Raw genomic sequence first — 20,565 nt, forward strand, 5'->3', positions numbered from 1 at the left:
GTCAGCATTTCATACAGGCAAGTTGTTGTGTGGAGCGATATTTAGTCAGCTATTGTAAGTCTGGAAATGTCTTTATCCGTTCGCATTTCTAGAGTGCTAGGAGGGCACCTAGTCCCACATCTCTGTTGATGTCACTGCAGGCCAAGATACGAATCTGTCTCAGATAAGGATAGGTTTCTGCGTTTCACTGGGATAAGTCTGTAGCTCCACCCACAGTTGCCTGGTTTTAGCTGTGCTGCCTTCTGTTGGCAGAAAGGTAGAGGAAATAGTTCCTCGCCTGCCAAGGCTGATGCCAAACTAGGGCGGCCCAAATGTGTAGTCCTGGGTAGAGGTGTTTCCAGGTGCATTCAAGGTTGTGAGTGCAAGCTAGCACTTGGCTTTGTATTACAGTTGTATACATACCTGTCCAATATTGGGTGAGTCAGAAGGGTCTCTGTAGACCACTGCTTGGCTAGAGGGACCTCTGATACCTTCTTGGTGCCCTGTACTAAGCTCTGAAGGAAGTGTCGTGTCTAGATTCTGCTGCCCAGCGGGCAGAGTCTTGCCCATGGCTCTGTTGTCTAAGACTGGGAGAAGTTTGGAAATGGCCCCTTATCCCCTGGGCTATTGTAGTTCTGGGCCTTGTTCCGGAGACGCAGGGCTAGGTCAGGGGTCAGAGGGCTTCCACACAGCACCAAGCTTGCTTGCTCCATACTCGGGTTCTAGGCTTAAGCCTGGACTTAATTCCTTCTGTCCTCTCGTCTGTGCTGCCTGAAGTCTGGAGAAAAGTTTTTTTTTTTAAGACAGCATTCTTTTTTATAAAATTAAGTTTTCATAACACATTTTGGTCATGTCCCTCCTTCAGCTTGTCCCAGATACTTTCCATCTTTCATCTAACTTTATGTGCGCTCTGTCTACTGTGTCTCTGTCTCTGTCTCTCTGTCTCTCCTCCATCATCCGTTACACTAAGCCCAGGCACTCTTCCCCCTCATCTGGCTTCTGTAGACCTTGTGAAGGTATTAACAATAATTCATTCTGTGAGTAATTTCTCAGCTGTGAGACAGTGATGACTGAGAAATCCTAGTCATCCTCTTGCTCTGTCTGCAACATCCACACCTGTGCATGTTTGTGAAATCCACACATTTCACATGGGGTGAAAAGACACTGGGGAAGCCCCTCCCTCTCTTTTAAAAATCCTTTGGCTAAGAATCATTTGGACTTTATATGACATAATATCCTATCTATCTATCTATCTATCTATCTATCTATCTATCTATCTATCTATCCATCACCTAGCCGTCAATCATTTATCTATCCCATTCTTCCTCTCTCCCTCTTTCTTCTTTTCTTCCCTTCCATGCCACTATTTTGTTATCTTCTTTTGATATTTTTATCTTATTGCTATCTTTTTTTTGATATTTTGTTATCATCTTTCTAGATGTATTGTTTTTCTGTTTGATTTTTCTCTATTCTCTTTTTTCACATGAAAAATACTTTTTAATGTATGTTATTAGTTTTACTTTTATTTTAACTTTACATATATGTACAGCACGGTAATTTAAACATGCATGCTACATGAAATCAAATCAGAGTAGTTTGGATTTCCATAGAATCAAAATTTTTGTTATTTCTATATGTTGAGATTCTTCTATTCTATAAATTTAAAATATATGGTGGGGTTTGAAACACAGTCACATTTCTGGGACATATAAAATGAGAATATAGCTAGGTGTGGTGGTACACGCCTTTGATCACAGCACTCTGGAGGCAGAATTTGAGGCCAGCCTAGCCTACAAAGCAAGTCCAGGACAGCCAGGGTCACACAGAGAAACCCTGTCTTGAAAAACAAACAAACAGACAAACAAAAAGAAGAAGAGAAAGAAGAGGAGGAGGAGGAGGAGGAGAATATGTCTTCATATATAAGTGAATTTTGGTACCTATTAGTCAACTATTTTCTATCCATCTTACCTGTACCTTCCCAGGCCTCCAATGACCAGTGCTCTATCCACCACTTGTACGACATCAGCTTCGTCAATGTCACTGTATGAATAAGAAGCCCTGGCTTTGACTTTCTCTACCTTGCTTATTTCACTTAATGTAATGCCATTCAGTTCTTAACCACATTGCTGAATATGTCAGGACTTCATCCTTTTATGACTGATTTGTATTTCATTGCATATATGGACTGCATTTTCTTTGTCCACTCAACCACTAGTGGACATCTGATTGGCAACTTATTTCTGCTGTGATGAATAGTGCTATAAACATGGAGGTTGAAAAAAAAAACACCTTCTGCGTCACACCAAGTAGCCCAGGAGCAGCTCAGCAACAGCAGGATGCTGTTGCCTTCCTCCTTTCATTCCACATCATCCTAATGTTTCTGTCTCTTTTTTTTTCCAAGTAATTAAACTCAGATCACATCTGAATCTCGATCGACTTCATGGAGTACCTGTGTTCATCCTTTTCTTAATTGATACTTATATTGTGTATGAGTAGCCACCTTAAAAGACAGTAGAAATGGGCCACGAGATAAGAGTGGACATGGCCAGGGTCACACTTACTGATGAAAGGTACGAGAACTCTAGTTGACTATCTCAGGCATATCACAACCTATGTGGCGTGACATCATGAATGTCAACTTGGGAAAGTGTTGCTCTTCTGAATTTGATCTTCTCTCACTATCAGCTGTGCCTAGAACCCATGACCATTCTCTATAGGAGAATCCCTGTATCTTCATCTCAAACCCAGCCCTTTGGGAAGTTAAGATGAATTAACATGCTGCACAATGCCTCTAAACGCCACTCTAGAATGATTTTTATGAGTTCCCCCCTTCCAACTTCCATACAAGAAAGGAGATGAAGCTATGAGGCCTGGAGAAGGGTATTTTCTGGTGATTAAAGGCCCTTGGTCCAAGGACAGTTTGCATTTCAGAATATGAGTGAATATGAGTGCTATTATCCAATATTTTATTGCTCCCTTTCCCCCTTCTATGTTGAGTCTGTGCCTCTCCCCAGCACCTTCCACAGAGCCCCCTTCACATCTTTGTTCCTTAGGGTATAGATCAGAGGGTTGAGCATGGGGGTGACTATAGTATAAAAAAGGGCAAGAAATTTCCCCTCCCTTTCAGAATATCTGTGGACAGGTTGTAGGTATGTGGAGATGGCTGAGCCATAAAACAGAGAAACCACAATGAGATGCGATGCACACGTCCCAAAAGCCTTTCTGCGACCGGCCATTGACTTGATGTTCAGCACTGCCCTGGCAATGTGGGCATAGGAGCCTAGAATTAGCACTAGAGGACAGACTAAGATTATGGCCCGGGCCACAAACAAATTGGCCTCTGTTCCCTTTGTGTCCTCACAGGCCATCTTCAGGAGAACAGGCAGCTCACAGAAGAAGTGGTTCAGTTGGTGTCCACAGAGAGGCATGGCCATCACCAGGCTTGTCTGAATCAGAGAGTTCACGAGGCCTCCCACCCAGGAGAATATAACCAGGGCCCTGCAGAGAAGGGGGTGCATTATAGTGGTGTAGTGGAGTGGGCGACACACAGCGGCATAGCGGTCTATAGCCATTGTCACCAAAAGCACACACTCAGTTCCTCCCAGGGAGAGCACTATGCAGAGCTGGGCCACACACCTTCCAAAGCTGATGGTCCTGTCAATTCCGGAGAGGTTGACCAGGAGCTGAGGCACAGTGCTGGCAGTGTAGCAGAGATCCAGGAAGGAGAGGTGGCAGAGAAAGTAGTACATGGGTGTGTGCAGGCGAAGGTCTAGTTGAGCCAGAATGATGATCACGGTGTTGCCAAAGAGAGTCAGAGAGTAGACAATAGAAACGAAGGCCAACAAGACAGGTTCTAGGTGAGGCCAGTCTGAGAATCCCACCAAAATGAAGCCCTCTTCTGAACTTGTGTTCAAATATTCCATGGTCTTCCACCTGCACAAATAGAAAACAGCTCAATGCTTCTTATGGAGAACATAAATTAATTATTCCTAAAGGCAACAAAATCACAAATTTTGAGTTGCTACTCTGTTCAGTTCTATCAAGTCTTCTATTTACCTCCTCAAACTCTCCAATCCATATAAGTCTCTTGTTCTCTTTCAAATTAATGACTTTTCTTTCACTTTAATTGTTGTTATATCTATCTGGTTCCATCTATCTACCATCTACCTATCTCTATCTATTTATTTACCTATCATCTATCGATCTATATGTCATCTATTTAGCAATCATCTATCCATCTACCAACTATCTTATCTATCATCTATCTATCATCTATCTATCTATCTATCTATCTATCTATCTATCTATCTATCTATCATCTATCTATCTATCTATCTATCATCTTTCTATCTATCTATCATCTATCTATCTATCTATCTATCTATCATCTTTCTATCTATCTATCTATCTATCTATCTATCATCTTTCTATCTATCTATCATCTTTCTATCTATCTATCTATCTATCTATCTATCATCTATCTATCTATCTATCTATCTATCTATCTATCATCTATCTATCTATCTATCTATCATCTATCTATCTATCTATCTATCATCTATCTATCTATCATCTATCTGTCTATCATCTATCTATCTATCTATCTATCTATCTATCAATCATCTTTCTATCTATCTATCATTTTTCTTTCTTTCTATCTATCTATCCATCTATCTATCAATTATCTATCTATCTATCTATCTATCTATCTATCTATCCTCTAGCCAGCTCTTCTTTAGCATGGAGATTACTAAATTGACAGTGGTGTGGCCTCAGACTAAACTGATTCTTGGTTCTTGTTTGCTCCACGACACTTGCCAGTCTACTCAGTCCTCTGGTCAGTCCCCTGGATATGATGCTTCCTTGTCTGGAAGCAGAGAGGACACATCACCATCCTTGTGGCACTGACCTCAGGATCCAAACACAGTAATGTGGAACCTCTATTTAACCTCCCATGTGTGTTAGAATTTTTGATGCTCTGGCTTCCTTTTTTTTTTGTCCCTGAGATAAACTGTTTCATCAGATTTTGAGACAAAAAACTAAGCTGTCTGAGTTTGCAAGCCTGACATCTGGGGTCTTACTTTGCATCTCTTGTTTAATGAATGGTCAGTAAACCAATTCTTTGAGCCTTGGCCTGCTCCCATCTGTCACAAAGAACCAAGAACCATGTGTATCTCTCCTAGGAAGAAACATGATTCCTGTTGATAAATCAAAATAGTTTCTTGCCACTGCAACTAAAATTTCCCCCCTATTTTTCCACAAGAGTTCTTTTAAATTTTTCTTCTCATTTGTGATCCAACCTCTTTGGAAATAGCAAACACTGTGTGAAAAGAAATACTAATGTCTTCTTTTTATGTCAGAAGAAGTGATAAATTAATGTCACCTATTCATGACACATGGGTCTTAAATACATTTCTTGAGTGAAGCATCTGTAAGAAATATTTTAGCTTTGTAAAATGGTTTTCTGCATGTGAGTGTTTGCCTGCATGTATGTGCATGCTCCGTGTGCATACCTGGTCCCTGCAGAGGCCAGAAGAAGGTCTCAGATCCGCCGGGGCTGGAGTTCCTCATGGTGGTGTGCTGCCATGTGGGTGCTGGGGGCTGAATGTGGGGCCTCTGCAAGAGCAACAGAAACTGCTGACCCAATTTTCCTGTCCAGTAATTTATTTTTCAAAAGAAACCTGAAGACCAACTGCAAGCACATTTGGATAAGCCGAGGAAATATGGCAAGCATTAAAAATTGCTCTTCCTTAGAGATTGCTATGCTGAAAGCTAAACAAAATTACAGGATTTTAGTGTTCAGTGTAGGCATTTTTGATTTCCTTGGTTAACGTTGTTCTTATGAATTTTGTTTATTTTATTGCTATCATCAGCTGAATACTTTCCTTTTCTCATGGTTGTCTTTGGGACCATAATTTATTTTAGTGTGATGTTTATATCTTACAATTTAGCTGATTTTGAAAAATTCCTGTCAGTTTTTTAAAAAAAAATTGTGTTGAGCATCTAGCATGCGCTGTTTACCAATGGTTCTAAAACTGTGCGTCGTGACCCCTTTGGAGGTAGCACAACAGACATCCTGCACAGCAGATATTATTAACATTATGATTTATAACAGAAGCAAATTACAGCTAAGAAGTAGCAACAAAATAATTTTACGGTTGGGGGTCACCACAGCATGAGGAGCTGTAGTAAAGGGGCGCAGCACCAGGAAGGATGTGAGTCACTGGCTTAGATGGTTATGTCATTTTCAAACAGTTGGTTTTACTTCTATCCTGTCTAAATTTGTCATCTTTTATTTATCTGTGTTGGGGAAACTGGATCTACAAATGCAGAAAGATCAAAATAGACCCATCTCCCACCTCCTATACAAATAGCAACTGAAAGTGGGCTATATTGTTTTACTTATAACACCCGAAGGGAGTGGAGAAAATCACAGGCTTCCTCCTAGAGTTGATTTCGGCAAAGATTATTTAAACCTTCGCTCCCAAACCCACTTGAAACTGAGAGAGTGGAACCCAGTGTAACCGAAGGCTCTGGGTGGTCATGAGGTCTCCATGGTGATTCTGCAGTTACAGCAGCCGCCATCTTGCTGAGAGGATACTGATGACCTGATGATGCCAGAGTTGCTTAAAGGATACTGATGACCTGATGACGTCAGAGTTGCTTAAAGGATACTGATGACCTGATGACGTCAGAGGCTGTGAACATGTAGGGCACAGGCTCTGTGGGAAGTCTCCGTATACTACTACTTGTATACTACCGTGATGAATTAAACTCAAAATCGCATCTACTAAACAATTCTAAGAATAGTAAGTAATAAGTACTTGGAAGAAAAGAAAAAAATACTTGCAATGACAAATAATATTTTACATAATTTGTTTCTAGGACACTTGCCTTGGAAGAAATGATAAAGATGCTCTTTTACAGGAGTGATGTGCCGCGATATAAGGGGCTGACTCCGCCTTCAATAAGAAATGAAGACTATTATAAAAGGAGTAAGCACAGCAAATGCTTTCTTAGCTTCAATCGATTAACAAAAACCAAAAATGTGTCCTACGACCATGATGAATGACAATGATACAAAAATGAAAAAAATTGACAGTTTAAGATACTTTTAAAATATTTATTTTATTATTTGTCATATTATCTCATTATCTCTTATTTCTTTATGATTATTTGTCTGTGTGTCTCCGTGTACAGTGATGTCCACAGAGTCCAAAAGAAAGCGTTGGATCCCATAAAGCTGGAGTTACAGGTGGCTGTGAGCTGGAAACTGAACTCTGGTCCTCCAGAAGACCAACAGGCACTCTTAACTGTTGATGTCTCTCTAGCCCCATGGAGTAAGGCACACACATTCTCCTTCTAGAAGATTATAGTTACATAAAGGTGGAGGACCAATCATAAATGCATATAGCCAACCCTAGAATAATATCTTAATATTTTAAAGAGTAGAAAGACTGAAAAACATATTTACTAAGAAATGGGAGAAAAACCAAGACCTGTAAAATGTTTGTTAATAAAACATGAAAATGGAGTAGTATAAAAATTGTTTTTTAAAGGCCGATGCTCTCTTTATTTTCCTTTTGTTCTCCCTTCTTTCCTGAGACAGGGTATTGCTCTACAACCTGGCCAGCCTTCACCCCACATCCTCCTACCTTAGCCTCTCAAGTGCTGGGCTTAAGGGGGCTCATATTAACATGTCAAATTAAAGGCTGGGATGTGTTGAGACTGAGATTCTAGAAAAGTATGTGCAAAGCAAACATAGAAATAAACCTTCCCTTGAGAGAATTTTTCTTATGTTTACTATGAATAATTTTTTCCAGACTAATTTTCTGCCTTGCTTTGTCAAGTTTACTGAGGAAGAAGATCCTCAATGCAAAATTAATAATTTTAAAAAGATACCTTGACCCTCTGAAAAACAGAATAAAGTATAAGTTATGAAAACAAAGTATATCTATGTAGCTTAATCAACATATCAAAGATGAGTTCAGTCATTGTTTTGATTGCCAGAATTTTAAAGTTGACTTCTATGAGTTTTAGTTTACTTAGATGTAGGCTCCTCCAAAAAATGATTGGACAGGTTTTCGATTGGCATTAAAGGTTCTCAACATACTCCTGTTGGTGGTCTAGGACATTGTAATCTTGGCCATCGAAGGTTGAGGCAATGGGTTTGAGGTCAGCCTCAACTACTTAGTGTTTCCCCAAAAGTAAAAACAACAAAACACAGCTAACACAAACAAGTAAATCACAAACAGGTTTCAACAAGGGTTGGTGAATTGATTAATTAAGATGTTAAGCCTCTCAGCACTGTTCCTCATGCGTTCAAATATCTCAACAAGCTTTGTTTCTTGTGTAAGAAGAGAGAATGAAGAAATCTGCATTGTTTCTCACACAATGATTTAACCATTGCTGTTCTAAATTTTTATTAATGGATTCTGTAATGACAAGGAAATACTATAGTTGTAATTGAAGAAATATTTAGTATTTTAATTATATGCCATACATATGCTATAATTACAGCATAAGATAATTTGGCCTGGATGAAACTAAAATTAAATGAATAAACAATCATCAAAGTATGTAATAGGAGACAGAACTGAACAGGAAAAACTGAGTTTAGATTCACAACTTCCTTTGGACAAGCATAAAATGGGGTGAGGGGACTTAGACATTTTCCATTCATTTACTAAGAAATTAGAAAACACAGATGTAAAGGTGTAATGGCCAGACATCTAAGACATGACAGCCTTTCCTTCCCCAAGTGACGGTAGCCAAACTGAAGACTAAGCTGGATAACCCTTCTCACAGAGGATCTTAGTTTAGAGCTAGGCCAGAAAATCATTCCTGCTAGGATTTCCTGTAATCTGATACACGGGGTGATTGCAAAGACAGTCATCATCCATGGGATGCCCCACCCTTGTCTCTCCACCGTCTCTTTTTATCTTCATGTGGACATATGCACCTATTTCTGGCAACATGCAACTCCCTAATCTCTATGACTAACGTCGGATAAGCATGGTGCCCTGTCTTGCACAGAATTGGTTTCTCTGTGGAGCATCAACTGACCCAGAAGAACACAGAAGGATGAACTCACTGAGCCTGCAGCATCATCCTGTGACAATTGATGGTCAGGTCCTTAGAGAGGCACGAAGCCTTGAAGTCAGTTCAGTCTTGCTTAATGGGACAAAGACATTGTCCTGCTTCCTGCAGATCTATATTGACCCCAAACTATGCAACCTCAAGGCCAAGGTGTTTTATTTCTCTGTCCCATTATCATGACTCTTTCCTTCCGCCTAACCAGGTCTTTGGCCCCTGTGTGCCTGCTTGTGACTCCCCTGCTTGACGGATGAGTGTTGTTTTCTAAGCCCCAGGGCCCTACTGACAACTGGATCATCTGCAGAATCACAACCACCACAAACACCTGAAGAGACACATTAAACCTCACCCGATATTGAGGCCGGTGATGCCCTGGGTTTAGCACAGCTCTCCTTGCTCTTCCTGCACTGCACCTGTGTCTGTCACTCAGCCGGCAGTTGCTTCAGCTGTGATTCCTCGCTAACCCATCATTGATATTTTCCTCTACTATTCTTTGTGGCAACAGATGGGCAATCATGGAAGGAAGATATCCTTGAGAAACATTTTCGTGTGTGTGTGTGTGTGTGTGTGTGTGTGTGTGAGAGAGAGAGAGAGAGAGAGAGAGAGAGAGAGAGAGAGACAGACAGACAGACAGACAGACAGAGACAGACAGAGACAGAGACAGAGAGAGAGAGACAGAGACAGAGACAGAGAGAGAGAGAGACAGAGAGAGACAGAGAGAGAGAGAGAGAGAGAGACAGAGGGAGAGAGACAGAGGGAGAGAGATGAGAATCCTGGCAATCTTGTGGATGTCGGAGGGTAGCCTTGGATGTCAGTCTCACTCTCCACCCTGTTTGAGATAGGATCCCTTTTTGTTTATGGGTGTATATGCCAGACTCGCTGGCTGTGAGCTTCCTACGACTCTCAACTCACTTATTTCACTGTAGCAGTGCTGGGATTACAAATGTGTGCACTACCACATCCAAATTTTACATGGGTTGGGGGATCCAAACTCAGTTCTTCGTGCTAACAAAGCACATACCTTACCCCCTGAGTCATCTTATTCTCATGATCTTGTCAGGTTCTAATGGAGCTGTATTCAAGTCACACAGTTAAGTTTTCTCTATGAACAAAAGAGGAGGGTCAATAAATTCCTTTCTAGTCTTTGTTTGGATAGGTATTGTTACATTTGAATGTAGTTTCGGTTGCTTCCATCAGCTACGTATGGGTCCCCCATGAGGGCCGGGTCACCAAGGACACTATTAAAACAAACTGGGCACCAGCACATCTTCCCATCAGCTCTCTGGCCAATTTGCTCTTGTACAGACCCACACTCTGATCTGGCTCCAGCATCTTTCACCCTGGAAATCACATCACATTGCACTTTATCCCTGTAGTTTTTAAGGCCATCTGAAAGACTCTCCCATCAAATAGCCAATAGGAGCACACTCCAAACCTTCAGTACAAGCCCCTTAAAGCAGGGATGGGCTGGAGTCAGTGTGGTTGGTGTTCAAAGAGTGTGTTTGTGAAGGCCTTGGTTTGGCTGTGGCTCTGCACACAGAACGTTGTCTCTAGCTGTGACAAGTTTCTTCTGTGTGTAGCCCTCCACGGCCTTCTTCTTAGTTTATTGCAACAGCTCTGACCAAGCCTCTGTTCTTCTTCTAGCAACTACCAACTATTTGCTGTGTACATAAGAACCTTGATTTTAAGTCCATCTTCACTGTGGACATTAAAAAGAATTTCCTTTATTTTAGTAGTTGGAAAGAGAAACATGCAAGTGAGTTTTTGTTTTTTTTTTGTTTTTTTGTTTTTTTTTTACCTGTTGCATTTGGAGTAGGTATAGGATGTTTACATGATAGAAAATGGAAGACTCTAATGGAGTAAATTATTTTACCATGAATTTAACATTTCTTTGCCCTGAATTTGGAGACCCAATACAATAGAACCCACTGCTGATTGTCCAGTACAAGATTGATTTTTAAAATTTAATCCCCGTGAATCTAAACATCTCAAGTGTTCAACACTTACCTAAAGTTCTAGGTGAGAAAACTCTCAGTTTTACTTTCTTCAGATGTATTGGGTTTGAAGGACAGATGAGACACACTGGAGAACTGAGGAACCTTGTGATGTCTGAAAGACACTTTGCTCCTTGATGCTAATTTCATCTGTGTTGGATAAAAGTCAGGTCAGAGCTCCTGTCCTTGAGAAGTCAACATAGCACAAATGGTGGAGGATACTGAGAGGCCTAACCCAAGAGGTAGGAGCTTCTTCCTCAATAATTAACTGCATGCTACACTGACCAACTGAGGTCAGGAAGTGGCTGGCACATTTTCAAACTCCCTCTTGATCCTAAGGCCACACACACCAGCTACGCCCTGAGGGCATTTAGAAGCATTCTTCTTTCAAGTCTTTTCACTGTAGGATTGAACCCAGGGTCTTGTCCATGGTAGGCAAGCACTCTACCACTGAGTTATATATTTCCAGTCTCATAGAAGCATTCTGTAAAAGCAGTGGAAAATGAGTGACTTATAAAGCCTGACCTTGGAGACCTAGGTCTCCACTGTGGCAATTACAATGAACTTGACTGGCTCTCCAAGATACGCCTTGCCTCCCTCAGTACTTTCTATTCTCCTAGTTCTGTCAAACCTACATGACTCTGCTGGCCCTTGTGGTTGCAGGAACCCCCATATTCATGAGCGTGGGAAAGGGACCAGTAAGGAGAGAGAGATATGGCGGTGGGAGAGAGACAAGAGAGAGTGTGGGCTTGAGAGCAATCAGAACACATTACATGTATGAAATCATCCAAGAGAAAATTCCATTAATAAAAAGCATAAAAGATGCAACTATTGTTATATTGTTTATTGGTTTTTTATATAGGAAGGATGTGGGAAGACTGTTAGATTTTTATACAGAGATGGCCTTTGTTTTCTGTGTAATCATCAAACACTGATTTTTAATAGCTTTCTTGAGATATAACTCAGAAACATAATGCATATGTTTAATATTTACATTTTAATGTTCCAGTATATTCACAAACTTGTATATTTATCATTTCAAAAATCTTTTGACACCTCATTTCCTTTCATGTCCATTTTCAGTCATGGTCTTGACTCTCACTTTCAGGCAGCCATCGATGCAATCTTGTCTCTTTGGACATTTCACAGTAAGGCCCTCCACAGTGTGTGTGACCTTTGGCGTCTAAGCTACTTTCCCTTTGCACAGCTCTTCTGGGGTTTGTCCATGGTGGTATACTTCAGCACGCCGTTCTTTTACATGACTGACAAAGGTTCTGTTTCATGCCCAGATCTAGTCTTCTCTATCCAAAGTGATGCACATTTTTTTTCTGTCTCCACAGTGTGGGAGCTATGAATAATGATGCCTTGAAACATTGGCCACTTTGGTATGTGAATATTGACTTCTGTAATTTCTGTAATATTTTAATGGAGTTAAACGTTGTTTAGCACATACTTGAGAACCTGGGAAAACATGGACATTGTGTAAAAATGACACCAGTCCTCTGCAGAGTCTGAAAAGGACAAAAGAACAGAAATCTGGTACTCAGGTACTTCACACTGGTGGCCACCATAGGTGACTGTGTAACCTGCTCTTAGATTTCTTTTGCTGGAAATTTTGATGAGTGAAAATGGATAGACTCTATATGAGCTAGGCTTGTTGTTAAGTCATGAACAGGGGAGATTTATGTTTCTCTATCGTCTTTAAGGATTCCAGAAGCCCCTGCCTCCAATCTGGGATGATGGCATGCAGTAAAGGGGGCTAGTTGAGTGAAAAAGCTATGTGAGGGCATAGGGGGACAGCTTCTGCTCAGTTCCTAGCTGGTTTTATCTGAAGCATTTTGGGATCAGTTTTGCTAGACATCTGGAGTCCTTTATGAAAAAAAAAAAAGCAATAGGTTTTTCCTGTGCATTGAAAAAATTGTCAGCACAAGACCTGTGCAAGATTAAGCCAGTCAGTCCAGCGCGGGGAGGGTGGGTGAGAAGAGGACTCCTGAGCTCACATCACTAGTGGAGAGGCTGTTGACAGTTGACAGCTGTTGGGGTAAGGGAGTCAGTTTCCTTTAGATTGCTTTTCTGCTCAGTGATTTCTGCTTGATCTTCTGTTTTTTTTTTTGCTCTTTAGAGCTCAGATCCAGAGCTTTGCTCACAGTTAGCTTGTCACTGAACAGCATCCCCACCCTCCTGATTGCCTGTTGAATTGTTTCTGGCTCTCTGTGTTGTTGTTGTTTTGTTTTTCGTTAGGGTCCTGCATTATTCCTGTACAGTCTGTGTTTGTTCATTCATTTCCTTTAAATACCTATTTTAAATTCTCCATTCAAGTGTTTGCCCTGTTGGTCCCTTGTTTAGTTAGGTGAAGTCATGTGTCCCTGACAACGTCCTTTATGAAGTGAAGGACGAGGTATTTCTTCCTGCCCTTTAACTCTGTCTTTAAAGCAGCCTTCTCTGCATTCTCTCTTGGCTTGTAGTCACCTTTGCCTTTTCAGCACTAGATGGCAGGCTAAGTCCAGGCTAGCTGCATGCACACTGCTGGCTTGGGTCAGTGTTTCAGAGAGGGCTATGCCAGCCCAGAGAGATCTGCAAACTTTGTCTGGTGTGTTGTTCAGCAAGTGTGAGTGGGGTCCCAAGAAGGTGGTTTCCACACTACCATGCTCTCTGTATCACAGTACTCACCTCATTTGTAACCAGTGGTCTACGGTGAGCAGCAAGTGAGACCCCTGGCTCTAAGTAGACTACCCATAGTCAGACAAGGCTCTGGCTATATGCAACACTTATGGGCACAAACACCACAAAGACTGCTCTCAATCTGGTGCCTTGAGATCATTGCTGGTCTACATACTACATACAGTGGTATACACACTGGAGTGAGCTGCATGCTGCCAAGGTTTGACCCATGGCCCAAATCCACTGTGACGAGCTCCAGGTGATGATGGCAGGAGCAGACATGTGGACTCAGGGCAGCACGTCTCCTCCTAACCTGATTCTAGAATTCTATGTGAGGATACTAACCTGGCTGTGGGAATCATTAGGACCATCCCAGTGTTAGGGTTCACCACCCAGCCTGAGTCCCAAGGCAAAGTCTTGGGATTACTAAGCTATCCTACTCTGGAATCTGAGGGGATGGGACAGCACGGTGTCTTGACCACCTAGGGTGACCCTATGTTGGGACATACCACTAAGAAAGTTGCTTGACTTTGGTCCATACCATTTCCATAGCATTAAAATAAATAGAAAATAAGAAGCAATGTCATTAGCAAAAAAATGAGACATTTCAATTAAAACGATGTATTATAGCTGGGTGCCATGGTGTGTGCCTGTAATCCCAGTACTTGGGAAGGCAGAGGCAGGTGGATCTTTGTGAGTTCGAATCCAGCCCGGTCTACAAAGTGAGTCTAGGGCAGCCAAGGCTACACAGAGAAACCCTATCTCAAAAAACAAACAAAAAAGGTATTATATAATCACACTTATGAATAATGTATTCCGATACTAATCAAATGCTTTTGCAGCAACCTAATATTAAATATTTTACTGGCTCTCATGTGATCATCTTCTACTTGGGGTCTGTGCCTCTCCCTAGCACTTTCCACAGAGCTCCCTTCACATCCTTGTTCCTCAGGGTATAGATCAGAGGGTTGAGCATGGGGGTGACAATAGTATAAAAGAGGGCAACGAACTTCCCCTCACTCTCAGAATACCCATGGACAGGTTGTAAATATGTGTAAATGCCTGAGCCATAAAACAGAGAAACCACAATGAGATGCGATGCACACGTCCCAAAAGCCTTTCTGCGACCGGCCATTGACTTGATGTTCAGCACTGCCCTGGCAATGTGGGCATAGGAGCCTAGAATTAGCACTAGAGGACAGACTAAGATTATGACCCGGGCCACAAACAAATTGGCCTCTGTTCCCCCTGTGTCCTCACAGGCCATCTTCAGGAGAACAGGCAGCTCACAGAAGAAGTGGTTCAGCTGGTGTCCACAGAGAGGCATGGCCATCACCAGGCTTGTCTGAATCAGAGAGTTCACGAGGCCTCCCACCCAGGAGAATACAACCAGGGCCCTGCAGAGAAGGGGGTGCATTATAGTGGTGTAGTGGAGTGGGCGACACACAGCGGCATAGCGGTCTATAGCCATTGTCACCAAAAGCACACACTCAATACCTCCCAGGGAGAGCATTATGAAGAGCTGGGCCACACACCTTCCAAAGCTGATGGTCCTGTCAATTCCGGAGAGGTTGACCAGGAGCTGAGGCACAGTGCTGGCAGTGTAGCAGAGATCCAGGAAGGAGAGGTGGCAGAGAAAGTAGTACATGGGTGTGTGCAGGCGAAGGTCTAGTTGAGCCAGAATGATGATCACGGTGTTGCCAAAGAGAGTCAGAGAGTAGACAATAGAAACGAAGGCCAACAAGACAGGTTCTAGGTGAGGCCAGTCTGAGAATCCCACCAGAACGAAGCCCTCTTCTGAACTGGTGTTCAAATATTCCATGGTCTTCCACCTGCACAAATAGAAGACAGCTCAATGCTTCCTCTGATAAACATGAATTGCTATTCGTTAGATGCCTTAAAAATTACAGGTTTTGCCAGGTGGTGGTGGTGCAGCCCTTTAATCCCAGAACTTGGGAGGCAGGGACAAGTGGATTTCTGAGTTCGAGGTTGGCCTGGTCTCCATATTGAGTTCCAGGACAGCCAGAGGTCCACAGAAACGCCTCTTCTCAAAAAAATATTTTTTACAGGTCTATTGATATTAAAATTCTCTTCTTTTCTGTCGAGTCTTTCTTTATGTTTACATTTATTAATTCATAGAGAATTTCATACATGCACACTAAATATTTTGATTGTATTTATTTTCACTCCTTCCTCTACCTCCTCCCTCCATCAACTTCTCCAAACCTCTCCTAACTTCGAGCTGTGCCTCTTTCAAGAAATGTAATTCACTAGGTCCAGTTTGTAATGCCAACATGAACGTGGGTGTGAGGCTAACTGTTGGAGCTTGGCTGAACCCTACCAGAGGCTGAATCCTTAATGGAAACTGACTCTCCCTCCCCTAGCAGTCATCCGTGCTATCTGTTCCTTCCGTAGCTAGGGTATGGGCTTGTGAGCCCTGCTCCCCTCCGTGCTGGCATCATGCCAGGCTTGGACTTGTACACACCTGCTACAGGCTACCCAGCCTTTCTCATGCCAGCTCTTCTCTAGCGTGTAGATCACTGGGTTGTAGGGGTGTGGCCCTGTCTTGAACCCCATTCCCTTGCCTGTTTGTTCTAAGACTTTATTCAGGTCACCCGATCCTCTGGAAATGATGTTTCCTTGTCTGAATGTAGAGATGGTGTAGTGCCGTCCTCGTGGTATTAATAATAGGATCTAAAAGCAGTAACATGGGACCTGTTTTCAAAATCTAATGTGGAAGATGCAGCATTAGTGTTCCGTGTTGTTCTATCTTCCAACTTTTCTTAGTCTCTGAGACAAACTGTCTCTGCAAATTGAGACAGGGGATGAACCAGACCAAGTTCTTAAGTCTGACTGTTTGCTTCTTTCTTGCTATATCAGACAATACTTTGAAATTATCATAACAAATATTCTATGCCTATAGCTTGAAAAACCAATTTTATACAAGGGGGGTAATTTATTAGTATATGATGCTTATATTGTCCCTGCAGTAGAATATGGCTATGTGAAAGTAGAGGGTTATTTGTGAATGTACATTGTCAACTCTAAAGCAGTGCCTTAAAATATTTTATAAACTGGTAAAATTTAAAATTTATATAGTAAACAACAAGAGGAAAATGACAGCTGTAAAAAAAATTGATAAATAGTGAGTGTCAGATAGATGTAAAAAATCATTCTTGGTGGTCCCCGGGGCCGTGGAGGTTGGCAGCTGTTGAGCAGTGGTTGTGGTAAAGTCCTTGAGTGCAACATCTCAGTTGGAAGAGAAAATGAGTTTAGCTCTGAGAGGTGAGCTTGTGGTAGACAAAACAAAGAGGAAAAAAAATGAAGAGAGCTCTCTGAGGATCAGAAGCAAGAAATTAAAGATGCTTTTGAGCTCTCTGATACTGACAAAGACCAAGCCATAGACTGAGTTTAGTTAAAGGTGGCAATGCGAGCTTTGGGTTTTGATGTGAAAAAGGCTGATGCCCTGAAGACTCTTAATGACTATGACAGAGAGGCCGTGGGCAAGATCACCTTTGAGGGCTTTAATGAAGCCGTGGCCGACTGGATACTGGAAAGAGATCCACATAAAGAGATACTGAAAACGTTTAAACTATTCGATGATGAGGATTCAGGTAAAATAAGCTTGAGGAATTTGCGGCGTATTGCCAGAGAATCGGGTTAGAGTTGTGAGTTACGAAGACTTCGGGCTATGACAGAAGAATTTGATAAAGATGGCGACGGAGAAATAAACCAGGAGGAATTCATTGCTACTCTGACTGATGACATGTAAGGAATGACAAGAATCAACAGCAAAATATTGCAGTTACCATCTATATTCTCTTTTTGTGCCTGGAGTCCTGTTTAAAAAAAAAATCCAACCTAATTCTTCTTCCTAAAAGATGATATCCAAGCATGCTTTGTGTTTATATTTCAGTACTGTTAAGTTTCTTGGTATAATCAGTGTTGTTAACATTAATAGATTCCGATTTATAATACGGGCTTATATAAAGCTTTAAAAACAAAAATAAGGTAGTTTTATGTTGTAGTGTTAGGAGGAGAATAAACAGAGTGAATTAAAATATTATGTGGGAGAAAGGTAAAATCTTTCAAGAAGGCCACTCTGAGAGGTGACACTGGCGATAAGACCTAAAAGATGAGGATGAGCCAACCTCGGAAAGAAACAGGAAGAATATCTATCTCCAGCAGTGGGAAACACAAGTGCAAATGTCTGGTGGTCCGATAATAGAGAGTGAACAGAAAGGAAGGGAATGCAGCCCGTGTGGTCACTGAGTGAAGGAGTGGAAAAAGACGAGGCTGAATGCAGGCAGATCATTAGCCTCTGTCTGTCTGTAGTGCTGGAGATAACAGCCAGCGCCTCACACTCATCAGTCAGGCCCTCACTGCACAACTGCATCCTCAGCTCTAAGGGTCAAGTCTATTCTTTTTTTTTTACGGTTCTTTTTTTTTTTTTAAATTAAAAATAAAATCATTTGTATTGCAAAATAAAATAAAATAAAATAAAACCATGTGGTGTATATTATTTGGAGCCTTTTACATTTAGCATTAGCTAGTTGCTTTTATTTTGGTGCAAGTATTTTTGAAACATTCATTAATAAAGTATTTATTTTATTAGTTTAAAAAAAAAGTCATTCTTCTCCCTGGCCTGAGTGCTTGGGAGGTAAGAGGCTGGAGGATCAGGAATTCAAGATTATTTTCAGCTGCACAGTGAATCCAAGGCCATACAGAGCTATATAAGATGATTTGTTTGCTTTCTGTTGCTGGGATAAAACACTGAGCAAACACAACTTTGGGAGGAAAGGGCTCAGTTCATTTTACATTATTATTTATATGCTCATTATTATAGGAAGCTAGGGCAGAAACCAAGGCAGGAGCTCGAAGCAAGAACTGCAGAGGGACACTGCTTGTTATCTTGCTCCGTGTAGCTTGACCAGCTGCCTTTCTTACGTAGCCAAGGCTGATCTGCCTAGGAACAGTGCTGCCCATAGAGTAACCGGAAGGTGACCACAGACATCCCAGAGCTGAATCAGTGATTTCAACAAGATCTTCCTCATGAAAAGTAGTAAAATTGTCAACTAAGCTGGGTGTATTGGTGTAGGCATTTGATCCCAGCACTTGGGAGGCAGAGGCAGGTGGGTCTCTGTGAGTTCAAAGCCAGCCTGGTCTACAAAGAGCGTTCCAGGACAGCCAAGGCTATACAGAGAAACCTTGTCTCAAAAACAAAGCAAAAACAAAACAAAACCGGTCAACTATGAGATAAAATATATATATATATATATATATATATATATATATATATATATATATATATATGTCATAAGTCATATATACTCATATAAGATAAATTACATATATCCTGAACAGCTTTATTAGAGCTGTTTTTTTAAAAATACCCTTTAATAAAAACGTGCCAGGTCTTGTATGTTCACAGACGGATCCTCACAGATCAGTTCAGTTGCTGCTCAGCTGTCCCTCATTCTGAAAGTCTGCAACCCTGATACCCATTTACTAAGAAATTACAAGACCTAGATGGAAAGATGCAATGACCTGAGACTCAATTTGAGTTTTCCCAACTCAACAGTGTTTCCCAAGGGAATATAGATAAATCTAAGGTAAAACAGGACAACACTCCTAACAGAGGCCCTGGCCTCTCGAATTTACCATGAGACCTGAAAATCACTCCCTACAAGAGTTAGTTTAATGAGTCCTTTGCCTAATTTCTTCACCTGTAGACTTCCCTCTGAGGCTCCAGCCCCCCGTTCCCTTCCTTATGGGGATCTTCTTATTTCTCTGCCCCGGCATGTTCCATGCATCTGTTTCTCGTGAAACGCAACTCCATGGCTAATCGGAGGAATATGGCGGGTGCCTGTCTTTCACAGAATTACTTTCCCTCTCTGACTGGCTGGCCCAGAAGAGCCCTGGAGGATGAAGTCACTGAACCTGTAACAGTATCCTGCGACAATTGTTGGACAGGTCCCTAGGCACGAAGACTTGAAGTCAGTTCATTCTTGTTCAGTGGGACAAAGACGTTGTCCTGCCTCCTGGGGAATCCAGTGTCTTATTCTAGAATGCCATGTGCAAAGACACAGCCCTAAGCTATGCAACCTCAAGGCCAAGGGTTTTTTTTTTTTTCTGTTTCTGCGTCATCGATTGACTCCTTTTCCTGATTAAATGAGACTTTGACTTCTGTATGCCCCCTTACGAGTCTGTGGCTTGAGGGATATGCTGTGTTTTCTATTGGGCTGATCTGTAGAACCACATCAATGCCTACCTGAAACACTGGGACCAGAGACGGCCTGCGTTTGACACTGCTTACCTTCTAAATCTTACATTGTCTATGGGTCTGTTCCTTAGGAACCAGTTTCTCCAGCTTGCACGCCTTGCTAATTAGTGCCTTGTAGGTTCTGTTCTTCTCTTCACTCTTCCTTGTGGTCAGTACTAAGGTCCAATTTGTGTCCAAATTTGTTAATCAGGAAAAGAACAAAGGACTCCATTGTTTAATAACAGTTGCACCTCCCATTTTCGTGGCCTCTGGTATGTTCCATGTATTACTTCTATTCATTCATCTCAGGACCCAGGTGGGCATTGACCTCCATCACACTACTTCCGGGATTGGCCAGCATGGAGTCCTTATGGGAGTCCACTGCATTTGGGTTAAAGGTATATGTGGGTTCATTAGGGTGCAGATAGACCAACTCCTTTCAATGACCAGCTGTCAAACCATGGGGAAAATATTCATGGTGTGACTTTCACTGGGTCCCATAGTTCGCAGGCGAGGCTGACCATCTGCTTGACTACATCAGCTTCCTTTACTGTTGACGAAACTGTCACACCA

General features: G+C 41.8%; 2 protein-coding genes and 1 pseudogene across 3 annotated transcripts; 1 reads left to right on the plus strand and 2 right to left on the minus strand.

Annotated features, from left to right (window-relative positions):
• Positions 1-2,966: 2,966 nt before the first annotated feature.
• Positions 2,967-3,902, minus strand: LOC311586355 (olfactory receptor 2Y1-like; the record flags this gene model as incomplete). Its single annotated transcript, XM_084762309.1, has 1 exon — positions 2,967-3,902. The coding sequence occupies one exon, from the start codon at positions 3,900-3,902 to the stop codon at positions 2,967-2,969; it is 936 nt and encodes a 311-aa protein (XP_084618435.1).
• Positions 3,903-14,616: 10,714 nt separating this feature from the next.
• On the minus strand, positions 14,617-15,552 carry LOC311586356 (olfactory receptor 2Y1-like; the record flags this gene model as incomplete). Its single annotated transcript, XM_084762310.1, has 1 exon — positions 14,617-15,552. The coding sequence occupies one exon, from the start codon at positions 15,550-15,552 to the stop codon at positions 14,617-14,619; it is 936 nt and encodes a 311-aa protein (XP_084618436.1).
• Positions 15,553-16,924: 1,372 nt separating this feature from the next.
• On the plus strand, positions 16,925-17,529 carry LOC311586829 (centrin-3-like; annotated as a pseudogene). The gene has a single exon. The product of its transcript is annotated as a centrin-3-like (transcript).
• Positions 17,530-20,565: the final 3,036 nt, after the last annotated feature.

The sequence above is a fragment of the Acomys minous genome (genome assembly GCF_964271855.1).
Source record: "Acomys minous genome assembly, chromosome: 16".
NCBI classification, from domain to species: domain Eukaryota; kingdom Metazoa; phylum Chordata; class Mammalia; order Rodentia; family Muridae; genus Acomys; species Acomys minous.